The following is a 19,251-nucleotide window of genomic DNA, read 5'->3' as shown; positions in this document are numbered from 1 at the left end:
TGGATTCCTGGCAGTGTGGGCAACTCCTGTAGTGTTGTGCAGCTCAAACACCCCTCAGACCCTCTGCATGAATCATTAATCATTAATCATTAATCATTAGCCAACTCCTCCATCCTCTCGCTGCTCTAATCAGATTATTGATGAATTGCTTAAAACACTTTCTGTAGGAGTTTCTGTAGTAAAGTTGCCTTTTACTAAACAAATTAATGGGAAAGCTGGGTTCTCTCATTCCAGTCTGGGGAAAAGAAGTTTTGGGTTTGAAATGCCCAGTTAGCAGTACCTGGAATCCAACAGCCCAGTTTGCTGGCCCTGCAGCTGATCCAAACAGCCACTGGTGCCTGGTGGTGGCAGCAGGACAGAAACGTCCCTGCAGCAGTGAGGAGTGCAGGGGCTGAGGATGCAGGGGAGGAGCAGAGCAGCTGCAGCTCCAGAGGCCCTGGCAAAGTCTCAGGGGGCTCTCGGGCAGTGCCAGGGATGGACACGGAGCTCTGGCTGCCTCTGCCCCCAGCAAACAAAGCTGAGACATTCCCACCCTCAGGGCTGACGTCTGCACCTCTCAGGCCAGCCCAGGGGCCACAGGAGATGTCCCAGGCCAGCCCAGGGGCCACAGGAGATGTCTCAGGCCAGCCCAGGGGTCCAGGAGATGTCCCAGGGCAGCCCAGGGGTTCAGGAGATGTCCCAGGTCAGCCCAGGGGCCACAGGAGATGTCCCAGGCCAGCCCAGGGGGTCACAGGAGATGTCCCAGGTCAGCCCAGGGGTCCAGGAGATGTCCCAGGGCAGCCCAGGGGTCCAGGAGATGTCCCAGGGCAGCCCAGGGGTCCAGGAGATGTCCCAGGGCAGCCCAGGGGTCCAGGAGGATCCTGCAGGGAGCTGCAGTGGCCCCACCAGGGCCAGGGCTGTCCGTGAGCCCCAGGCACTGCCGAGCTCTCAGGGCTGCTCCTCTCACAGGGGGTGAGCAGAGGACCTTCTCCATCTCCCCACACACCCGTCCTGCCCCAGGGTCTGATCTTTCCTGGTGCTGTTTCAGAGCACTTCTCTCAAGCCCCAGTAAGGAGGTAACTCAGCCTGCATGTAAGAACAAAACTCCCCGAGCCAGACACTTATTATGACACTCTCTGCAGATGCACAGAAGGGCTTTTTCTCCATGCTCCAGGTCACTGAGATCATGTTTGAGGCATATGATTAATTTTCAGCCTTATTGTGTTAAGGGCCAGCAGGAGGAGTGAGGTTTTTTTAGAGCAGTGTTAAATGAGGTAGAAGAACTTGTCACTCAGCAAGAGCTTTGAAATGATCTCTGCATAAAGCAGCAGCTAAGGAGTTAATAGAGATGAAGAGCCATCGATTGATTGGAGGGGCTCTGAGGGGTTTGGGTGGGGGTGAGGCAGGAGAAGGATTCTGCTTGGGATAAAGAAGCCTTGGCTGAAGCATTTAACATGCAAAGAGTCCTGCTCCTACTCAGCCCCTGGTTCCAGCAGGTTCTTGCATGGGCACAGGAAGTGGCAGCACCAGGGGCAGGGTGGCAGCACCAGGGGCTGTCCCTGGCACAGGGCAGGGTGGCAGCACCAGGGGCAGGGTGACAGCACCAGGGGCTGTCCCTGGCACAGGGCAGGGTGGCAGCACCAGGGGCAGGGTGGCAGCACCAGGGGCTGTCCCTGGCACAGGGCAGGGTGGCAGTACCAGGGGCAGGGTGGCAGCACCAGGGGCTGTCCCTGGCACAGGGCAGGGTGGCAGTACCAGGGGCAGGGTGGCAGCACCAGGGGCTGTCCCTGGCACAGGGCAGGGTGGCAGTACCAGGGGCAGGGTGGCAGCACCAGGGGCTGTCCCTGGCACAGGGCAGGGTGGCAGCACCAGAGGCTGTCCCTGGCACGGGGCAGGGTGGCAGCAGCAGGGGCAGGGTGGCAGCACCAGGGGCTGTCCCTGGCACAGGGCAGGGTGGCAGCAGCAGGGGCAGGGTGGCAGCACCAGGGGCTGTCCCTGGCACAGGGCTCCGAGCTCCGGTGCCAGCCCAGGGGTGCCCATCCCTGGCGAGGCCCGGGCTCTCAGGGAGGGCTCTCTGTGTGTTTGTGCCCACAGCTACGGGGACATGGTGCCCAAGACCATCGCGGGGAAGATCTTTGGCTCCATCTGCTCGCTCAGCGGGGTGCTGGTGATTGCCCTGCCCGTGCCCGTCATCGTCTCCAACTTCAGCCGCATCTACCACCAGAACCAGCGCGCCGACAAGCGCCGGGCCCAGAAGGTGAGGGGGGACACTGTCCGTCTGTCTGTCTGGCTGGCCGGCCCTGGGCTGAGGGCCAGGGAGAGCACTGTGGGCACAGAAGGTGAGTGAGCCCTGTCTGTCTGTCCGTCCTGGGCTAGGGCCAGTGTGGGCACAGAAGGTGAGTGAGCCCTGTCTGTCTGTCTGTCTGTCTGTCCCTCCTGGGCACTGTGGGCCCAGAAGGTGAGTGACCCCTGTCTGTCTGTCTGTCCCTCCTGGGCCATGGGCACTGCGGGCACCCCCACCCTGCTCAGTCCCTGCATCCCCAGCTGATCCCCTCAAACCAGCCCCAAACCAGGCCCACACCGAGGCCAAATCCTGCCAGTGCCCCCCGGGCTCTGGGGAAGGGGCAGACAAACCCCCCCAGCCCCCAAAGCAGCACAAAGGAGGGGCCCAAACTCACACCCTGCAACACCCACTGCCCCGAGCAAGGCAGGCACTGAACTGCCCGTGCCCCCAGAACAAAACACACACCCCAAAACAGAGCCAAACGTGCCACAGGGATTCCTGCTTGGCTTCTCTCCAGGACCTCTGGTCTGCAAAGCCACTGTTGCCAAATTTCAGCTGCAGAACCCCCCACACGTGCTCTAATGTCCCAAGGGCATCCAACTCCGAGCCCTTTCACTCCAGGCAAGTGTGGAAACCTCACACACAACTGGATAGATTCTTGTACAAAATACTCAACATTTTATGACACTTTATGTCATAAAATTACACCCAGATAATGACTTACCCAGCCACATTTCTAGCACAAGCAAAATAACCTCCTATGGTCCCACCAAATTTGAACCCTGGCTGACCCAAAGTCCAACCAGGATAATTTCCACGTCCCACCTTGGAAGCAGAACGTGCCCCCACCCAAATGCACCCCCAGCCTCACCCTGCACACTCTGGGCCGGGGTATTTTCAGCACCAGGAGCAGCAGGGCTGTCCTTGCTCCCCTTTTCCACATCCTGGTCTGAAGCAAATCTTTGGCTGTGTGCACAAACCCCTGAAATCAGCCCCAGGAGCTGTTTGTCCTCCTGGCTGCTTCGCTCCTCGCTGTCTCTCCACACCCCAGCAGCAACACTCACTGATCAGCACACAAACCCCCCAGAGCTGGGACCGAACACTGGGTCCCTGGAAATGTGAAGGGATTAGTGAATATTCCAAATTGTGAGCAGTTTTTGCCAGTGGAAGCTCACTGAGTCACTGAGAGAGTATAACAGATTTACTAGATCTCTATTTCAATCTGCTAAATTACACCACAGCCAGAATCAGGTTTTTACAACGACTGCAAACCAAAGGCCTGAGGTTCTTTTTCTCCCCGTGGAATGCTGTCTGCCAGAAATGCAAGACTCAGGGGACCTGATGGAGAACAGTAGTAGAAAAATGTGTTATTTGTGCTTCAGGCAAGCATCTGGGCCGTGCCTCCTTCCAGCATCTCAGGGAGCTGACAGCAGAGAGCTCAGATACAAAACCCACAGAACCACAGCACAAAAGGGGAGTAGCAGAGGGGCAGAATGGAGCAGGAAGGAGCTGCAGCCTCAGCACATCCCTGCTGGGCCGTGCCAGCCCTGCCCTGCCCTGGACAGGGCACACTGAGGCAGGGAGGGCTTGGGGGGAGAGCTGTTGGTTTGATCACACAGCAGAGGCAAAGAGGGCCCAGGTGTGGCACTGCCCACTCTGTGCCCTGCTCTGCAGCTGGCACTGGGACCCAGGGGGGATCAGGGCAGCCTCTCAGTGAGTGCCAGTGGCTCAGGGCTGTCTGAGTGAGGCTGCAGCCAGGAGCTGGATTTCACCTGGTGCAGAGCAGGTGAGGTGTCAAAGGGAAGGACAGGGATGCCCAGGGAGAGGGTTCTGGGGACAGTGCCCACAGCCTGTTCCAGAACTGAAGCCTTTGGCAGGAAGCTCTGGCTCTGCTGCAGCAGCACCCACAGAGACAGGAGCTGCCCCAGCCCTGGCACAGAGCAATGGCCAGGCAGGACCTGGGCTTGAGCCAGGGCTGACTGCAGGTCTGGGCTCCTGCACTGGGCTGCCCCTCTCTCCAGGAGCAAGCCAAGCTTTTCCTCCAGTTCCACTTTCCTTTGGCCTGTGATCCACTTGGTAACAGGGAAAAGTCCCAGCGCCTTGGATGGCAATGATTGATTGCAGCTTTTGTAAAGCTTTGCTGTATTGACACACAGAGCATATAATTTCCCCCATTTGAATTTCTAATTCCCTTGATATTGGTGGAATTTCTCAGTTAAGAAACTTTTCTCAAGTCAGAAGTGTGAGTAATTTTCACATGATCAGCACTGCATGAATACTAAAAAGCAGGAAAAGAGAGAAGCACATTAGTGGCAGTGCCTCTGGAGCTGGTCAGGGTGTGCAGGGGGCATTAAGGATCTGCTTTGATACCACACTGGTTCCAGCATCATCCCACACTGAACTGAATCCCCTCTTCAGAAACAGCTGAAACTCTGCCCCCATCTCACTGGAGTTACAAAGACATTTGTGTGGCTTTTTCAAGAAGGTTGGAAAAATCTCTTTGCTCTCTCAGCCCTTGAATGAAGAACCCCCCAGCAGAGGCTCCTTACAGCAGAATTTAGGAGCACACCAGGAATTTAGTGGGTTCTTCTTCTCTTTGAAGGGAAGAGCAGTTTCCTGGACATGTGTCAGGATAAATGCTTTGAAAGTTCTGCTCAGTTTGAGAATCAGGACTCTCATGATGTTCAGGCAGATTTCAAGACAAGGCTTTAGACCTTCCTAACGTTTTGTGCCAGCTCAGACTGAGATTTCCATGACCAGTGACAAAGGCAGGAGTCCTGTGTGAGCACTGGGCTGGCTGGGCTGACATTCCCAGGGCTGCACCCCCAAATCCAGAGCACAGCCCAGCCCCTCTGGCTCTGCTCAGCCCAACTTTGCCTCCCAGCTGCTGAGGGGGCCCTGGTCTAGCAGGGAGAGGTATTTCAGTAACGTGAATAAAATACCAGGAGGTGGCTGTTACTCATCAGCATCTATTCTTCAACCAACTGAGGAGAAATGTTCCTTAAAAAGAAAAAACCCCAGTAAAACACAGAACCCAGCTCCCAGTGATCTAATCGCTTTAAAGATAAATTATTCTTTGCCAAACCTGGGCTGTGAGACAATTAATTACCAGGAGATCTGGCAAATCCTAATTCATTGTGCCGTGGTATCAAATTGTGTCCTCTGGCATGCAGCAAGGAGCAGGTCAGTGGGACTGGGAGATGAATTGATCATTTCTGACAAGGTTCATTTTGGTAAAATTGTTGTGTTTCTTTCCTTCCCCAACGACTTTCCCCCCCCTCTTTTTTGACTGATGTGCTAAGAATAGACATCCCTGACTTTGAAACGATGCTGTTCTTCAGTGAATGTCACAGCCTTGGATTTAAAAGAGAATGTGACACTTAAAAGGCTTGACAATAGAATGACTTTGTAATTCAGATGATGCTGGAGGAGCCCCTCTCTGTGCTCAGCTTGCAGCAGGAGGAGAAGGAGACAGGAGCTGTGCTGGGTGGGGGACAACACCTCCCACTTGCCCACCCCGGCAAGAAAAGGCAGAGGCAGCTGCTGACAGCTCCCGAGATGCTGCTCCTTTGGCAGCAGAGGGAGGGAGAGCAGCTCATTGTTTGGGAGCTGCAGAAGGGGGAGAGGCCCAGGCACAGCTCAGTGTCCCCTGCACAGGGACAGGGACAGGCACAGGGACAGGGACAGGGACAGGGACAGGCAGGGCTGGGGGACAGGAGAGCCCCGAGGGTGAGCGTTCAGCAGGGACATTGTGGATCTCAGCCTGGGTTCCAAGGGCAGCTCTCACACGGGGGTGGCCCACAGCAGCAGAAATGGAAATGCTCAGGTGCTGTGGGCAAAGAGAAAAGCCCAGCCCTGCCTGAAGTGCATTTCTCATGCCATTGTTGGATTTGGTAAATGATCCTTGCTGCTGGAATGGCTGCTCATCCCAGGGGATGGCATGGCCTCAGTCCCACGGGGCTGCTCCAGGCTGCCAACAGCCCCAGACCCTGGGAAATCACAGGGCTGGGTTTCAAGCCTGCAGGAAATGTGGGAGGGTGTCCAATTCATCTCATTTATTACCTGGTGCCCTTTGGCTCCCTGAGAACAAGCAGTGCACTGCACAAGCCTTGAGGCAGGCTTCTCATTCCATCCCGAGGCTCTAAGCTTCCAGGAGAGAGCCGGGCACAGACTGAGGCAAGGCAAGGACTGCCAGGACAGAGCAGTCCTGGAGAGCTGCTCCCACCTGCAGCTCCAGAATGGAGCTGGAAGCTGAATAATGCCAGGCTGAGGGAGAGCAGAGGGGACACACGGGCTGAGGCAGGCCAGGGGACACCTTGTCTGGGGGAGGGAGGGAAGCATCCATGCCAGAGCAGCTCCAGCAGCAGGGAGAGGCTGGCACGGGGACAGGAAGGGATGGAGGGGCGGGATGGAGGGAGGCTCTTCCATGGGGAAGAGGAAGGGATGGAGGGAGGCTCTTCCATGGAGGAGAGGAAGGGATGGAGGGAGGCTCTTCCATGGAGGAGAGGAAGGGATGGAGGGAGGTTCTTCCATGGGCATGGAGGGGATGGAGGGAGGCTCTTCCATGGGGAGGGACGGGATGGAGGGAGGCTCTTCCATGGAGGAGAGGATGGGATGGAGGGAGGCTCTTCCATGGGGAAGAGGGACGGGATGGAGGGATGGGATGGAGGGAGGCTCTTCCATGGGGAGGGAGGGGATGGAGGGAGGCTCTTCCATGGAGGAGAGGATGGGATGGAGGGAGGTTCTTCCATGGGGAGAGAGGGATGGAGGGAGGCTCTTCCATGGGGAAGAGGAAGGGATGGAGGGAGGTTCTTCCATGCAGGAGAGGAAGGGATGGAGGGAGGCTCTTCCATGGAGGAGAGGAAGGGATGGAAGGAGGTTCTTGCATGGGGAAGAGGAAGAGGATTCAGGGGGGCTCTTCCCTGGGGAGGGAGGGGGGCTCTCCCGTCTCCTCAGGAGATGGAGGCACGCAGGCAGCCCAGGAAGAGGTAACTATGGAGATGCTTACCAGGGGCTCCAGCCAAAAGGAAGGAAGAGCAGGGACACAAATGCCTGATTGTTCCTCAGGAGGATGCAGGAACAGCCTGTGCCAGACCCCCGGGAGCTGCAGCAGAGCTCGGAGAGGGGAGTGGTGCTGGGGAAGGCTGATCTGGGTCTGTGTCATGCCCTGCCCGTGAGGAAGGCAGCCCACACAGCTGTCAATGCCCAGGCCATTGTAATCATTGATTTCTACAGAGCAGGGAGTCAGCTCTGAAATGTTCTGGGTTTCAGCTGACACCCGAAATTTTGGAGGTGGGTTACTGAACTTGAGAGGGAGGCCAGGAAGAGTGACTGGAGCTGTCTAAGGAGGGCTCAGCAACAGAACATGAGTCAGTGCCAGCAGGGGATGGGGTTGGGAACTTAGGGGGAGAGAGAAACAATTAGGTTAAAACTGGAGCTGGCTGACATTTAAAGAACATGTTTTTTTCAACCAGAAGGAATCTTTGTGGAACATGTTTTTGTTGTTGTTGATATTTAACAGTCTTTGACAGGGGGGAAAAAAGCTCTTTTATTATTTTTTAGAAGGTATTTGATTTTTGCTGGGCTAGGAACCTCTTTCTCTGTTTGTCACATCCCTTAATAGAGTTCAGGGGAAAAAAGCCCAAACAAACAAATTAGCCAAGCAGGAATCCTGCCTCTTTTATATCATTGAGGAAAGCAAAATAACATTTTCCATCAGTTCAGCTGTCCCAAATTCCCCGAGTCCCAACCTGTATAGGACAAGGAGCTGTCTCCTCTGGGAGGAAGGGCTGAAATCAGGGAGCTCCAGTTTATGGGTTCAGCTCCACAGCAAGCCCTTACACCCAGGTGTTCAAGGCTGCTGTCAGCAGTGGCCCAGTGCCCAGCTGGAACACCTCCACACACACCCAGAAGCTGCTCCACGTTTGTTTTCATTTCACATCGTGTCTCAGTGGCAGCCAGAGCACAGCCTGGGCTGTGGGTCACCCCCAGGCCCTGCTGGGTCACCCCAGGGCCCCCTGCCCAGGCTGGTGCAGCCAGGACAGGTGTGAGCTCTGCAGCACAGCTGGAGCAGCTGCAGTGCCAGTGCTGCCCACTCCTCCCAGATGTCAGAGCAAACTCAGGCTGAAATCCCCTCACCAAGGATCAAAGCACTCAGCCAAAGCCCTCTGCTCAGCTGGGGCTGAGATCTCCCCTGTGGAGAGGGGATGGAGCTGGGGTCGGCCCCTGGCTGTGCCAGCAGGGCCCTGTCCCCCAGGGTGACCCCCCTGAGCTGCCACAGCCCCTCTCCATCAATGAGTGCTCCTCCATCAGGGCCAGCTCCTGGCATGTGACACCAGATCCAACCCTGCTCATTCCCCCAGCCCTGAACGCCTCAGAGCCATTAACTGGGGGTGTGAGCTGGGTGAAAGGTGTCATCGAGCGAGCTCTGAAAACACAGATAGGGAAGGACAGACAGATAGATCACAGGCAGACAGCTGCTCATCACACTTGGCCTGCAGTGGAACACTGGGCTGTAGTTTGGACTAATGCAGAACAGCAGCATCCCTATTCATGGTGCAGAAAACATGACTTTTCTTGCGATTTTTAAAGTTTCTAGACAAGTTCTGACACCCTGATTTACACCCCACAACAATTCCAGTTATTCCAGGTTATCCCCACGACAACTGGGCACCTCTTTAACAACACCCTTGGAGCCATTCTGAGCCAAGCTCAAAAACCTGTTCCAGCATTTCCACCATAAAAGATGTAGGTAGGAATTTATTTTGTGGCTATTTCAAGAAGGGAGAGGGAAGGGAAGAGAAGTTTTTGTCACTCAGCTGGGCTCCAGCAGGGAGGAAGCTTTGAGGGGCAGCCGAGTTGCAGCAAAGTGTAAAACAAAATTCAGGAAAGGGAGAGCAGCCCCTAAAGTCAGTCCTGGCACAGATCGAGGTGAGCAGTGAGCCTGGCTGGGTGGATGAACACACACACAGCACAGGCTGGAAACCAGCAGGAACTTTCTAAAGAGAATTTCTGAAGGAAATGTCCCACAGGAGTGAGAGCTTCCCCGAATCCGAGCCAGGGCTCGCCAAGCTCCAGGTGAGAAGGAACAAAAAGGAGATTCCAAGAGGAGGGGAGCAGTGCCCAGGGCTGCCTGCCCCCCCTGCCAGCCCTGCCAGGGACCCTCTGGCAGCTCCCTGTTCAGCCAGGGAGGGGCCCAGACCCATTAAGTGCAGACTCTGTGCATTGTTCCATAAATAGCCTGAACTGGATGTTCCTCGGTGCTGGAGCAGATTAAACGATAAAGTTCATTGCAGATGATGTTCTGGGGCTTTAATGGTGCCAAGGGTAAGGTGGCATTAAAAGGAGAGGCACAGAGGAGGAGAGGGGAATCTTTCATCTCTGGAAAGTAATGAAGAGGCCCAAAATAAGATCAAGGTCTGACTGCAAGTGGTTCTGTCAAATGATATAGGAATGTAATGAGTTCTACACCACCTGATTTCCATATGCAGCTCTCTGACATCTCCCCCAAAGCAAAAGTGACAGAACAGTTGAACTTGGCTCAAAAGCCGTGTAATGCAAAGGTTTGAGAGGAAGGAAAATCCAAATGTGCACACTTTGTTTCTTAGAGAGAATAAAAGGGGGGAAAAGGAGAAGAAAAAGTTCCTCTTAGATCCTGCAGCAGTGTGTGCTCTGTTTAACTCTGCAGTCTGCTCATCACCTTCTCCACCTTCCAGAATCAACCAAGGATTCAAATCCAAACCCCCAACAAGCACCAGATGCAGACAAAGGCAAGAAAATAATACATATATCACAAATACTATTTCCTATTTCACCTTGAGAATAAAAACAAGATCCAAAGCACTCCAGAGGTGACTGTGGAGAGCAGCTTCATTTCAGCCTTAAACACCCAGTGGTGCTCACCTCCTGCAGAAATCACCAATAACATTCAAACTATTAATTACTGAGGAAATTTGCATGTAAAGCATGGTTAATTCCCTTGAGCAGCTTCACTTTCTTCCAGGAAACCTCGTGGTGTGGTTTTAGCAGTAAAGGGAGATGGACCGAGCACCCCTCAGGTGAGGAAGGGCTGAGGAGGGACTGTGACCCCACAGGGACAATCAGAGGGAGCTGATTAATGTGTGAGCACCTTCAGGTGTGCAGGCCTGGAGAGACCCAAAACCACCTGGACAAAACTACCTGGAGATGGGTGGAGATGTCATTAATTTATAAACACCTTCAGGTGTGCAGGTTTGGAGAGACCCAAAGCCACCTGGAGATGGGTGGAGCCCTCATTAATATATAAATACCTTCAGGTGTGCAGGTCTGGAGCTACCTGAAACCACCTGGACATGGGTGGAGATGTCATTAATTTATAAACACCTTCAGGTGTGCAGGTCTGGAGCTACCTGAAACCACCTGGACATGGGTGCAGATGTCATTAATTTATAAACACCTTCAGGTGTGCAGGTCTGGAGCTACCTGAAACCACCTGGAGATGGGTGCAGATGTCATTAATTTATAAACACCTTCAGGTGTGCAGGTTTGGAGAGACCCAAAGCCACCTGGAGATGGGTGGAGATGTCATTAATTTATAAACACCTTCAGGTGTGCAGGTTTGGAGCTGTTCCAAAGCCACCTGGAGATGGGTGGAGATGTCATTAATTTATAAACACCTTCAGGTGTGCAGGTTTGGAGCTGTTCCAAAGCCACCTGGAGATGGGTGGAGGTGGCTCTGCACAGTTGGAGCAGGTGAGCTCTGCTCTGAGTCCAGAGGGCCTTTCCAGGCTGATGCTGAGCGTGGTGGTGCCAGAACAGCCCCCGTGCCCAGAGGGAGGAGGGCCTGCAGCGCTCCTGCCCCCAGGTGCTGCACTCCTGCTGCTCCAGGACAGAGGAGCTGGAAGGCTGAAGTTGTCTGGCTAATATGGAATCGTGTCATAGCTTGTAGCTTAATAGTTTTTTATCCCACATAAATCAGGCGTGAGCGTTATCTCCATAAGAACTGGATGAAAATCATTAATAAATAATAATTAGCTGTTTCCTGAGCCCGCCATCTGGTAAGCATTTCTCCCAGCCAGCAGCTCCTGCTCCCTGCACTTCTGCAAAAAGCAACAGGATGAGCTCAGGCTCTCCTGTCCCCTCTGCCAGTCCCTTTGGGAAGTGCAGACCCCCAGGATGCTGCCCCCTCCCCAAATGTGCAGGTCCTCACTGCCCTCCTGCCAGTTCTGAGCCCCCGTTCCTGAAAATCCAGCAAAGCCCAGAAGTTCCTGAGCCCTCTCCCATCCTGCTCTGAGAAACACGTGGGCTCCAAGAGAACCAAATTAATCATTCTAACCTGTAAGTGGCTGTCATTAGTATTATTATTTTCATCATATAAATTATCTTCCAGATTAGGTCATATGCATTTTGAGATCCTGTGGTTTCCTAGCAACTCCTCTCCCCATCTCCATGCAGACACAGTGTGCCGTTTGCTTTTCCTTTTTTAGCCTCCTGTGCAGGGGTTATTTCAGTCACAGTGAGCTCAGGCCCGGCCCTGGTGACCTTTAGTCTGTCACATTTGGGGGAGAGGATGCAGAAGACAGCCATCCCCCCCAAAATGATGTTTGCAGCACACGGCCAGAGGACACAGGGTGGCACCTGCCCCTCTTCAGGGCCAGGAGCTCTGCAGGACAGGGATGGCAAAAACATCACCTGTGGGGAAAACTGGCAGAATCTGGAAGATCTCAAACCCTTCTGAACTGCCAGGCTTGGTCCAAGTGCCAGAGCCCACGGGGACACAGGACAGGTACCCAAGGGCCGGGCAGAGCTTGTGCCACCGGGCAGAGCGCCCAGGGGATTCACATTTGCACACTCACAGGAAAACCTGAGCTGCTGTGTTAAAGTTGTTCCTAGTCCAATGGAGGAAACTGTCTGCAGGGCCAAACCAATTTTAGGCACCAATTTTAATTAACTTCTCTAGCTGAGTTAATCAAGATATCCACCAAATTTAATCACGATGGGGACCAGAGCTGGGCGCTGAGACGATCCCAGCCCATCCTTTGTGCAGGATTGACTTCTGTCCTGCCCCACTGACATTTTTTAAAATAACAAGGTCTGTTCTAAGCTACAAAAGCTGTGGGGCTTAATTATTTAGATAGCAAGTGGCCCTGTTTCAAAAGGAAAAGGGAGCAGACCTCAGAACCATCTCCACTCCACACGGAGTACAGCTATTAATATTTGATCCCCTGCTAGCCTGGAGGCAAAGGGAATAATGTTCATTACAACAGCCCGAGACTGAACCCACTTTAACAACTGACTGAACCTGCCCTGCTACAGGTGAGGTGAGCTGGGCACTGCAATTCCTCCAGAAAAGGAGCTGATGTCTCATCAGGCATAGAGGGAAATGGGAACCTTCAGTGGAGCCACCAGAGCACCCCTGGGAAAACCAGCCCTGCACCCAAAATCCACTCCTGACTAGAGGAGAGAGATCCCTGTGACATGCAAGGAGCAGACACACCCAGGTGCACACTTGTGCTGAGGAGAAACCATTCAGTGGCCGTGGAATTCTCAGGAGCAGAGGGACAATTCCATGGCCCTGGAAGAGGAAATATTGCTCAGTGCTTTCTCCCAGCTCTCTCCCACTGCCCCCCTTGCACAGCAGCAGTCCCCATGGATCTTGGTCCAGGTCACAGCCCAAGTCCTTTTCAGGGCCTGGGGCAGCCCAGCAGCTTGGGAAAGGCTCAGGAGAAGAGCAGGTCCAGTCCCATTTCTCAGGAGAAGAGCAGGTCCAGTTCCATTTCTCAGGAGAAGAGCAGGTCCAGTCCCATTTCTCAGGAGAAGTTCAGGTCCAGTTTAATTTCTCAGGCAGGTCCAGTCCCATTTCTCAGGAGAAGTTCAGGTCCAGTCCCATTTCTCAGGAGAAGTTCAGGTCCCGTCCCGTTTCTCTCTGTGCTCTCAGCCCGTGCCTGGCCTGTCCCAGGCAGCTCCTTGGCCCAGCACAGAGACCTCCCTGCTCTCACACTGATCAGGAGGCTCAGCATTAAAATGGGACAAGGAAATCTAGGTGAGGTAGAGGAAGCAAAGCCAATTTCAGCTGTCCCCATTTCGGGGGCTCAGAAGAAGACCCAGTTCTCAGCCTGGCCATGGTCTGTGTCACCCAGTTAAAGCTGCCAGCTTCACCCCTGGGTGTCTCTGCCTGAGACATTGTCTGCAGGGACACAGGGTCTTGGGATAAACAAATCCTTAAATATTTCCAGAGTGGCTCACACCTGGACACGGACAGAGCTCCTGAAATGGCTCCACTCTCTGGACCCACTGTGGATTTTTGCCTCCTGCCTTTCCTCTTCCCACAGCATTTACCCATTAGCACCTCTAATTAGAAGGGAAAATCACGAGCTCCATGTTATTTAAGGGATTATGCAGCATTTTAAAGTACAGCACAATGTAATTATTTTTTAATAGCTGCAGCTATTTAATGTATTTACTTTTAATGGCGTTTGAGTCATAAATTAACAGTAGAAAAGAAAAAAGGCAAATCACTCGAGAGAGAAGCAGGCAGCAATTGAAAAGAAAAACGAAAAAGCCAAAAGGAATTATCAAAAAGGAAGAGGTAGGGTCTTAGTTTGTCTTGTTGGATTTATTCTGGACTGCTTCTGTCACCTGTCTGGTCCCCCTGGAGGTGTGTATTTTTGGACAGCTCTTTTATCAGATGCCACAGCTGATGAAGCAGCAGTGCCACTGCGGGGCCCTCTGTCCCTGTGCTGCTGCAGCCCGAGCAGAGCAGGGGACAAGGACAGAGCTGAGACACCAAGAGGGGTTGGGAGGGCCCGGGCTGGGGGGAAGGTGAGAAATGGAGGCACCTCACGTGCAGAGCACGTGCAAAGCCCTGACCCCATTGTCCCCCAGCCCTGACCCCATTGTCCCCCAGCCCTAACCCCACTGTCCCTGACCCTGTGTCTCTGTGCCTGACCCCTCAGTCCCTGTCCCTGACCCCTCTGTCCCTGTCCCTGACCCCTCAGTCCCTGTCCCTGACCCCTGTGTCTCTGTCCCTGACCCCTCAGTCCCTGTCCCTGACCCCTGTGTCCCTGTCCCTGACCCCTGTGTCCCTGTCCCTGACCCCTGTGTCTCTGTCCTTGACCCCTGTGTCCCTGTCCCTGACCCCTGTGTCCCTGTCCCTGACCCCTGTGTCTCTGTCCTTGACCCCTCTGTCCCTGTCCCTGACCCCTCAGTCCCTGTCCCTGACCCTGTGTCTCTGTCCTTGACCCCTCAGTCCCTGTCCCTGACCCCTGTGTCCCTGTCCCTGACCCCTGTGTCTCTGTCCTTGACCCCTCTGTCCCTGTCCCTGACCCCTGTGTCCCTGTCCCTGACCCCTCAGTCCCTGTCCCTGACCCCTGTGTCCCTGTCCCTGACCCCTCTGTCCCTGTCCCTGACCCCTGTGTCCCTGTCCCTGACCCCTCAGTCCCTGTCCCTGACCCCTCAGTCTCTGTCCCTGACCCCTGTGTCTCTGTCCCTGACCCCTGTGTCTCTGTCCCTGACCCCTCAGTCCCTGTCCCTGACCCCTGTGTCTCTGTCCCTGACCCCTCTGTCCCTGTCCCTGACCCTGTGTCCCTGTCCCTGACCCCTGTGTCTCTGTCCCTTACCCCTGTGTCCCTGTCCCTGACCCCTGTGTCCCTGTCCCTGACCCCTGTGTCCCTGTCCCTGACCCCTGTGTCTCTGTCCTTGACCCCTGTGTCCCTGTCCCTGACCCCTGTGTCCCTGTCCCTGACCCCTGTGTCTCTGTCCTTGACCCCTCTGTCCCTGTCCCTGACCCCTCAGTCCCTGTCCCTGACCCTGTGTCTCTGTCCTTGACCCCTCAGTCCCTGTCCCTGACCCCTGTGTCCCTGTCCCTGACCCCTGTGTCTCTGTCCTTGACCCCTGTGTCCCTGTCCCTGACCCCTCAGTCCCTGTCCCTGACCCCTGTGTCCCTGTCCCTGACCCCTGTGTCCCTGTCCCTGACCCTGTGTCCCTGTCCCTGACCCCGTGTCCCTGTCCCTGACCCCTGTGTCCCTGTCCCTGACCCCTCAGTCACTGTCCCTGACCCCTGTGTCCCTGTCCCTGACCCTGTGTCTCTGTGCCCCGCAGAAGGCGCGCCTGGCGCGGATCCGCGTGGCCAAGACGGGCAGCTCCAACGCCTACCTGCACAGCAAGCGCAACGGGCTGCTCAACGAGGCCCTGGAGCTCCCGGTGAGTGCCCACACCTGCTGCCCCTGACCCTGCCCCTGACCCTGCCCCTGTCCCTGTCCCTGTCCCTGTCCCTGTCCCTGCCCCAGCTGGGACAGGAGCTGCCTTGCAGGCAGGCACAGGTTCTCATCTCTCATCAGTGCCAGAGCTGCTGGGCTGGGCTGGGTCCCACAGCCCTCACCATGAATACCCCTGCCCCAGTGCCCCCTGCCCCAGTGCCCCCTGCCCCAGTGCCCCCTGCCCTGCAGTGCCCCCTGCCCTCCAGTGCCCCCTGCCCCAGTGCCCCCTGCCCCAGTGCCCCCTGCCCTGCAGTGCCCCCTGCCCCAGTGCCCCCTGCCCTCCAGTGCCCCCTGCCCTCCAGTGCCCCCTGCCCCAGTGCCCCCTGCCCTGCAGTGCCCCCTGCCCCAGTGTCCCCCTGCCCTGCAGTGCCCCCCTGCCCTCCAGAGCCCCCTGCCCCAGTGCCCCCTGCCCTGCAGTGCCCCCCTGCCCTCCAGTGCCCCCTGCCCCAGTGCCCCCTGCCCTGCAGTGCCCCTGCCCCAGTGCCCCCTGCCCTCCAGTGCCCCCTGCCCCAGTGCCCCCTGCCCTCCAGTGCCCCCTGCCCCAGTGCCCCCTGCCCTAGTGCCCCCTGCCCTGCAGTGCCCCCTGCCCCAGTGTCCCCCTGCCCTGCAGTGCCCCCTGCCCCAGTGCCCCCTGCCCTCCAGTGCCCCCTGCCCCAGTGCCCCCTGCCCTGCAGTGCCCCCTGCCCCAGTGCCCCCCTGCCCCAGTGCCCCCTGCCCTGCAGTGCCCCCTGCCCCAGTGCCCCCTGCCCTCCAGTGCCCCCTGCCCTCCAGTGCCCCCTGCCCCAGTGCCCCCTGCCCTGCAGTGCCCCCTGCCCCAGTGTCCCCCTGCCCTGCAGTGCCCCCCTGCCCTCCAGAGCCCCCTGCCCCAGTGCCCCCTGCCCTGCAGTGCCCCCCTGCCCTCCAGTGCCCCCTGCCCCAGTGCCCCCTGCCCTGCAGTGCCCCCTGCCCCAGTGCCCCCTGCCCTCCAGTGCCCCCTGCCCCAGTGCCCCCTGCCCCAGTGTCCCCCTGCCCTGCAGTGCCCCTGCCCCAGTGCCCCCTGCCCTCCAGTGCCCCCTGCCCCAGTGCCCCCTGCCCTGCAGTGCCCCCTGCCCCAGTGCCCCCCTGCCCCAGTGCCCCCTGCCCTGCAGTGCCCCCTGCCCCAGTGCCCCCTGCCCTCCAGTGCCCCCTGCCCTCCAGTGCTCCCTAGGAGGCTGCTGTGCACTCTCTGCTCATCCCCACCGGACAGGGAAATGTTCCCTGGCTCCTGGCTCAGGCTGCCTGCTGCTGGGGTTATTTTTACAGGCCTCCAGAGGCCTCTGGCTGCTCAGGAGGAGGGAAGTTTTAAGTGCTCAGATTGCTCAGCAGAACCAGCAGACACGAGAGGAGGTTATTACATTAAGCCTGATCCACACCAGAGCAGGTGTTAGCACATTTCATGGATTTCATTCCCAATAAACCAGCCTGTCGTGCACGTGGGGAGCAAAGAGAGAGAGATGAAGAATGGCTGAGCCCCAGAGCTGCCCAGGACTCGTTTGTGCAGCCTCACTTGGGATCCAGTGCTCAGTTACACTCTCCTGGGACACAGCACTGCTTCTGGGAGGAGCAGCAGGGCTGGGACAGGAGCAGGACGAGTTCTCTGAGGGGCTGGGGGGCTCCAGGGGTCCCCACCCGGGCCTGCAGCAGAGGGAAGGGAAGGATTCAGCCCAGGACAGCAGCAGGAAGGAGCTCAGCTTCCAGCAGGCTCGTGCTCCACAAACGTGTGGATTTGTGGCATTTGCCATCTAGACACGAAGTGCTCAGACTGTTTCCTCCCCATTTGGAGGTTTTTTTAGTGGGCTTTATGTCAGAAGTGCTCGAGGGATGGTGAGATCCTTCCCATGGAAGCAGCCTACATATCCTCTTAGCACTAATCTCCTTGTACAGCTGAAATTCCCTTTTAGCTGCAGTGCCAGGAGGTGAATGCCCCAGGAACAGAAGGCTGGGAGCTCTGGTGCTTTTCACAAGCCCCAGATAAGCACTGGGCAGGGCCAGCCCAGCCCCTGGACCAGCTCCCCAGGGCCCACTGATGGAGCACGAGCAGCCAGGTAAAGTGGCAGAATTTTGGGTTTCAGAGCTGACACCACAGCCCGCTGCAGCCTCCCCCAGGCACCCTCAGCTCCCTGAATGTCTTCCAAGAGCAAACTGGATGGTGACTGGCATAAAGCCCTGCCAAACTGGCATCCCTGCTCCGAGAGCAAAGCTCCCCCCAGCTCCTCACTGCAGCCAAGCTGCTCTGCTGCAGACCCAGACTTTGTTTGCCTGCAGCAGCCCGGGATGCAGAGCCCAGGCCTGCAGGTCCCTCCCTCAGCACTGCTCCCAAAATGCCAGCTGCCTGGCCAGCAGTTCTGCACATCTGGTGCCCGTTTCCCACCTGGCATGGCCTCGGGGCTCCTGCCCAGGTGCCCGTCCTGAGCCTCAGCTCCCTCCTGGCACTGCCAGCCCCGGGCAGGGAGGCAGAGCCTGGGCTGGGCTGCCAGCCCTCACCAACTGCCTTGGCTCTCCTGCCAGAGCTGGGCAAGCTCTGTCTGGGCCTTCAGATCCCACTTTGATTTCCTCTCAGGCAAATCCTCATAAAGGGATCGTGTTTGCCATATCTGCTCTTCCTCTCTCTTCTCCCAGAGTTTTAGTGCAGCATCATCTCTGCTCCAGGGCTCCCAAGGAGCTCCCTGGGAACCATTCCAGCCCAGCCTCCAGTGGAGTCAGTCATCTCAGCAGGAGCCAGCAGGGCCTGCTGGATGTGTTACCTCATCAGGAGGATTGGTAATAACAAAAATTGAACTGATTTTTTTTTTTTTAGGCCACTTCTAAAAATACATCTGGGAATGTTCATCTTCCAAAACAACAGCAACAAAAAACCCATAAGCTGCCTGAGCTGCATTCCCACAGGAATCTATTAATTCTGTGCTCAGGAAGCCAGCTTCCCTTCAGCTGTGCTCTGGCACCTGCCAGACTCAGTTATTCCTGCACTTCAGGATCCCAGCAGCAGCTGGGGGTGGCACCCAGAGCAGGGCAGCAGTGGGCACAGAATCCACCAGTGTTTACTGTGGGCTGTGTTGAACTGCCATGCTTTCACCAGGGCTGGCCTGGATCCCTGGAGGGCAGCAGGCCCATCCTGGCAGGATGTTCTGCCTCCCGTGGCCTCTCTGAGCAGCAATTCAAGCCATGCACATCCATTCCCCTCTCAGATTTGGGCACTACAGGCCCCCCCCCCCCAGTCCTGAGGCACTGCAGGCATCGAACAGCACCTGGCCCTGCTTTCTGCACCTCCCTGGCTGTGAGGGAGCTCATCCTGAGGCACAGCACAGCCTGACCTGTGCTGGGGTCACAGAGCAGCAGCAGAATATCCTGAATGCCCTGAGAGCCCAAACTGTGCCCTGCTGAGAGCCAGAGCTCCAGGGCAGGGTGCCAAGGGCCAGCCGTGCCTGGGCAGCAGCCCCAGGGCAGGATTCCCAGCACAGCCCCAGGGCAGGGTTCCTGCTGCCATCCCCAGGGCAGGATTCCTGCTGCCATCCCAGGGCAGGATTCCTGCTGCCACCCCAGGGCAGGGTTCCTGCTGCCACCCCCAGGGCAGGATTCCTGCTGCCATCCCCAGGGCAGGATTCCTGCTGCCACCCCAGGGCAGGGTTCCTGCTGCCACCCCCAGGGCAGGATTCCTGCTGCCATCCCCAGGGCAGGATTCCTGCTGCCATCCCCAGGGCAGGGTTCCTGCTGCCATCCCCAGGGCAGGATTCCCAG

At 56.7% G+C, this 19,251-nt stretch overlaps 1 protein-coding gene across 1 annotated transcript in view; it reads left to right on the top strand.

Moving 5' to 3' along the window:
* The window catches only part of KCND3 (potassium voltage-gated channel subfamily D member 3), an 81,887-nt gene that overhangs the window by 56,214 nt on the left and 6,422 nt on the right, over nucleotides 1-19,251 (top strand). Inside the window, exons 2-3 of the mRNA XM_030233191.2 lie at nucleotides 2,074-2,236; nucleotides 15,341-15,442. Of these exons, the coding sequence (XP_030089051.1) occupies nucleotides 2,074-2,236; nucleotides 15,341-15,442 (265 nt within the window). The remainder of the gene's footprint in view (nucleotides 1-2,073; nucleotides 2,237-15,340; nucleotides 15,443-19,251) is intronic.

Source organism: Serinus canaria, chromosome 26 (assembly GCF_022539315.1).
Source record: "Serinus canaria isolate serCan28SL12 chromosome 26, serCan2020, whole genome shotgun sequence".
NCBI lineage: Eukaryota > Metazoa > Chordata > Aves > Passeriformes > Fringillidae > Serinus > Serinus canaria.
This window is presented reverse-complemented; position numbering and strand designations above follow the sequence as displayed.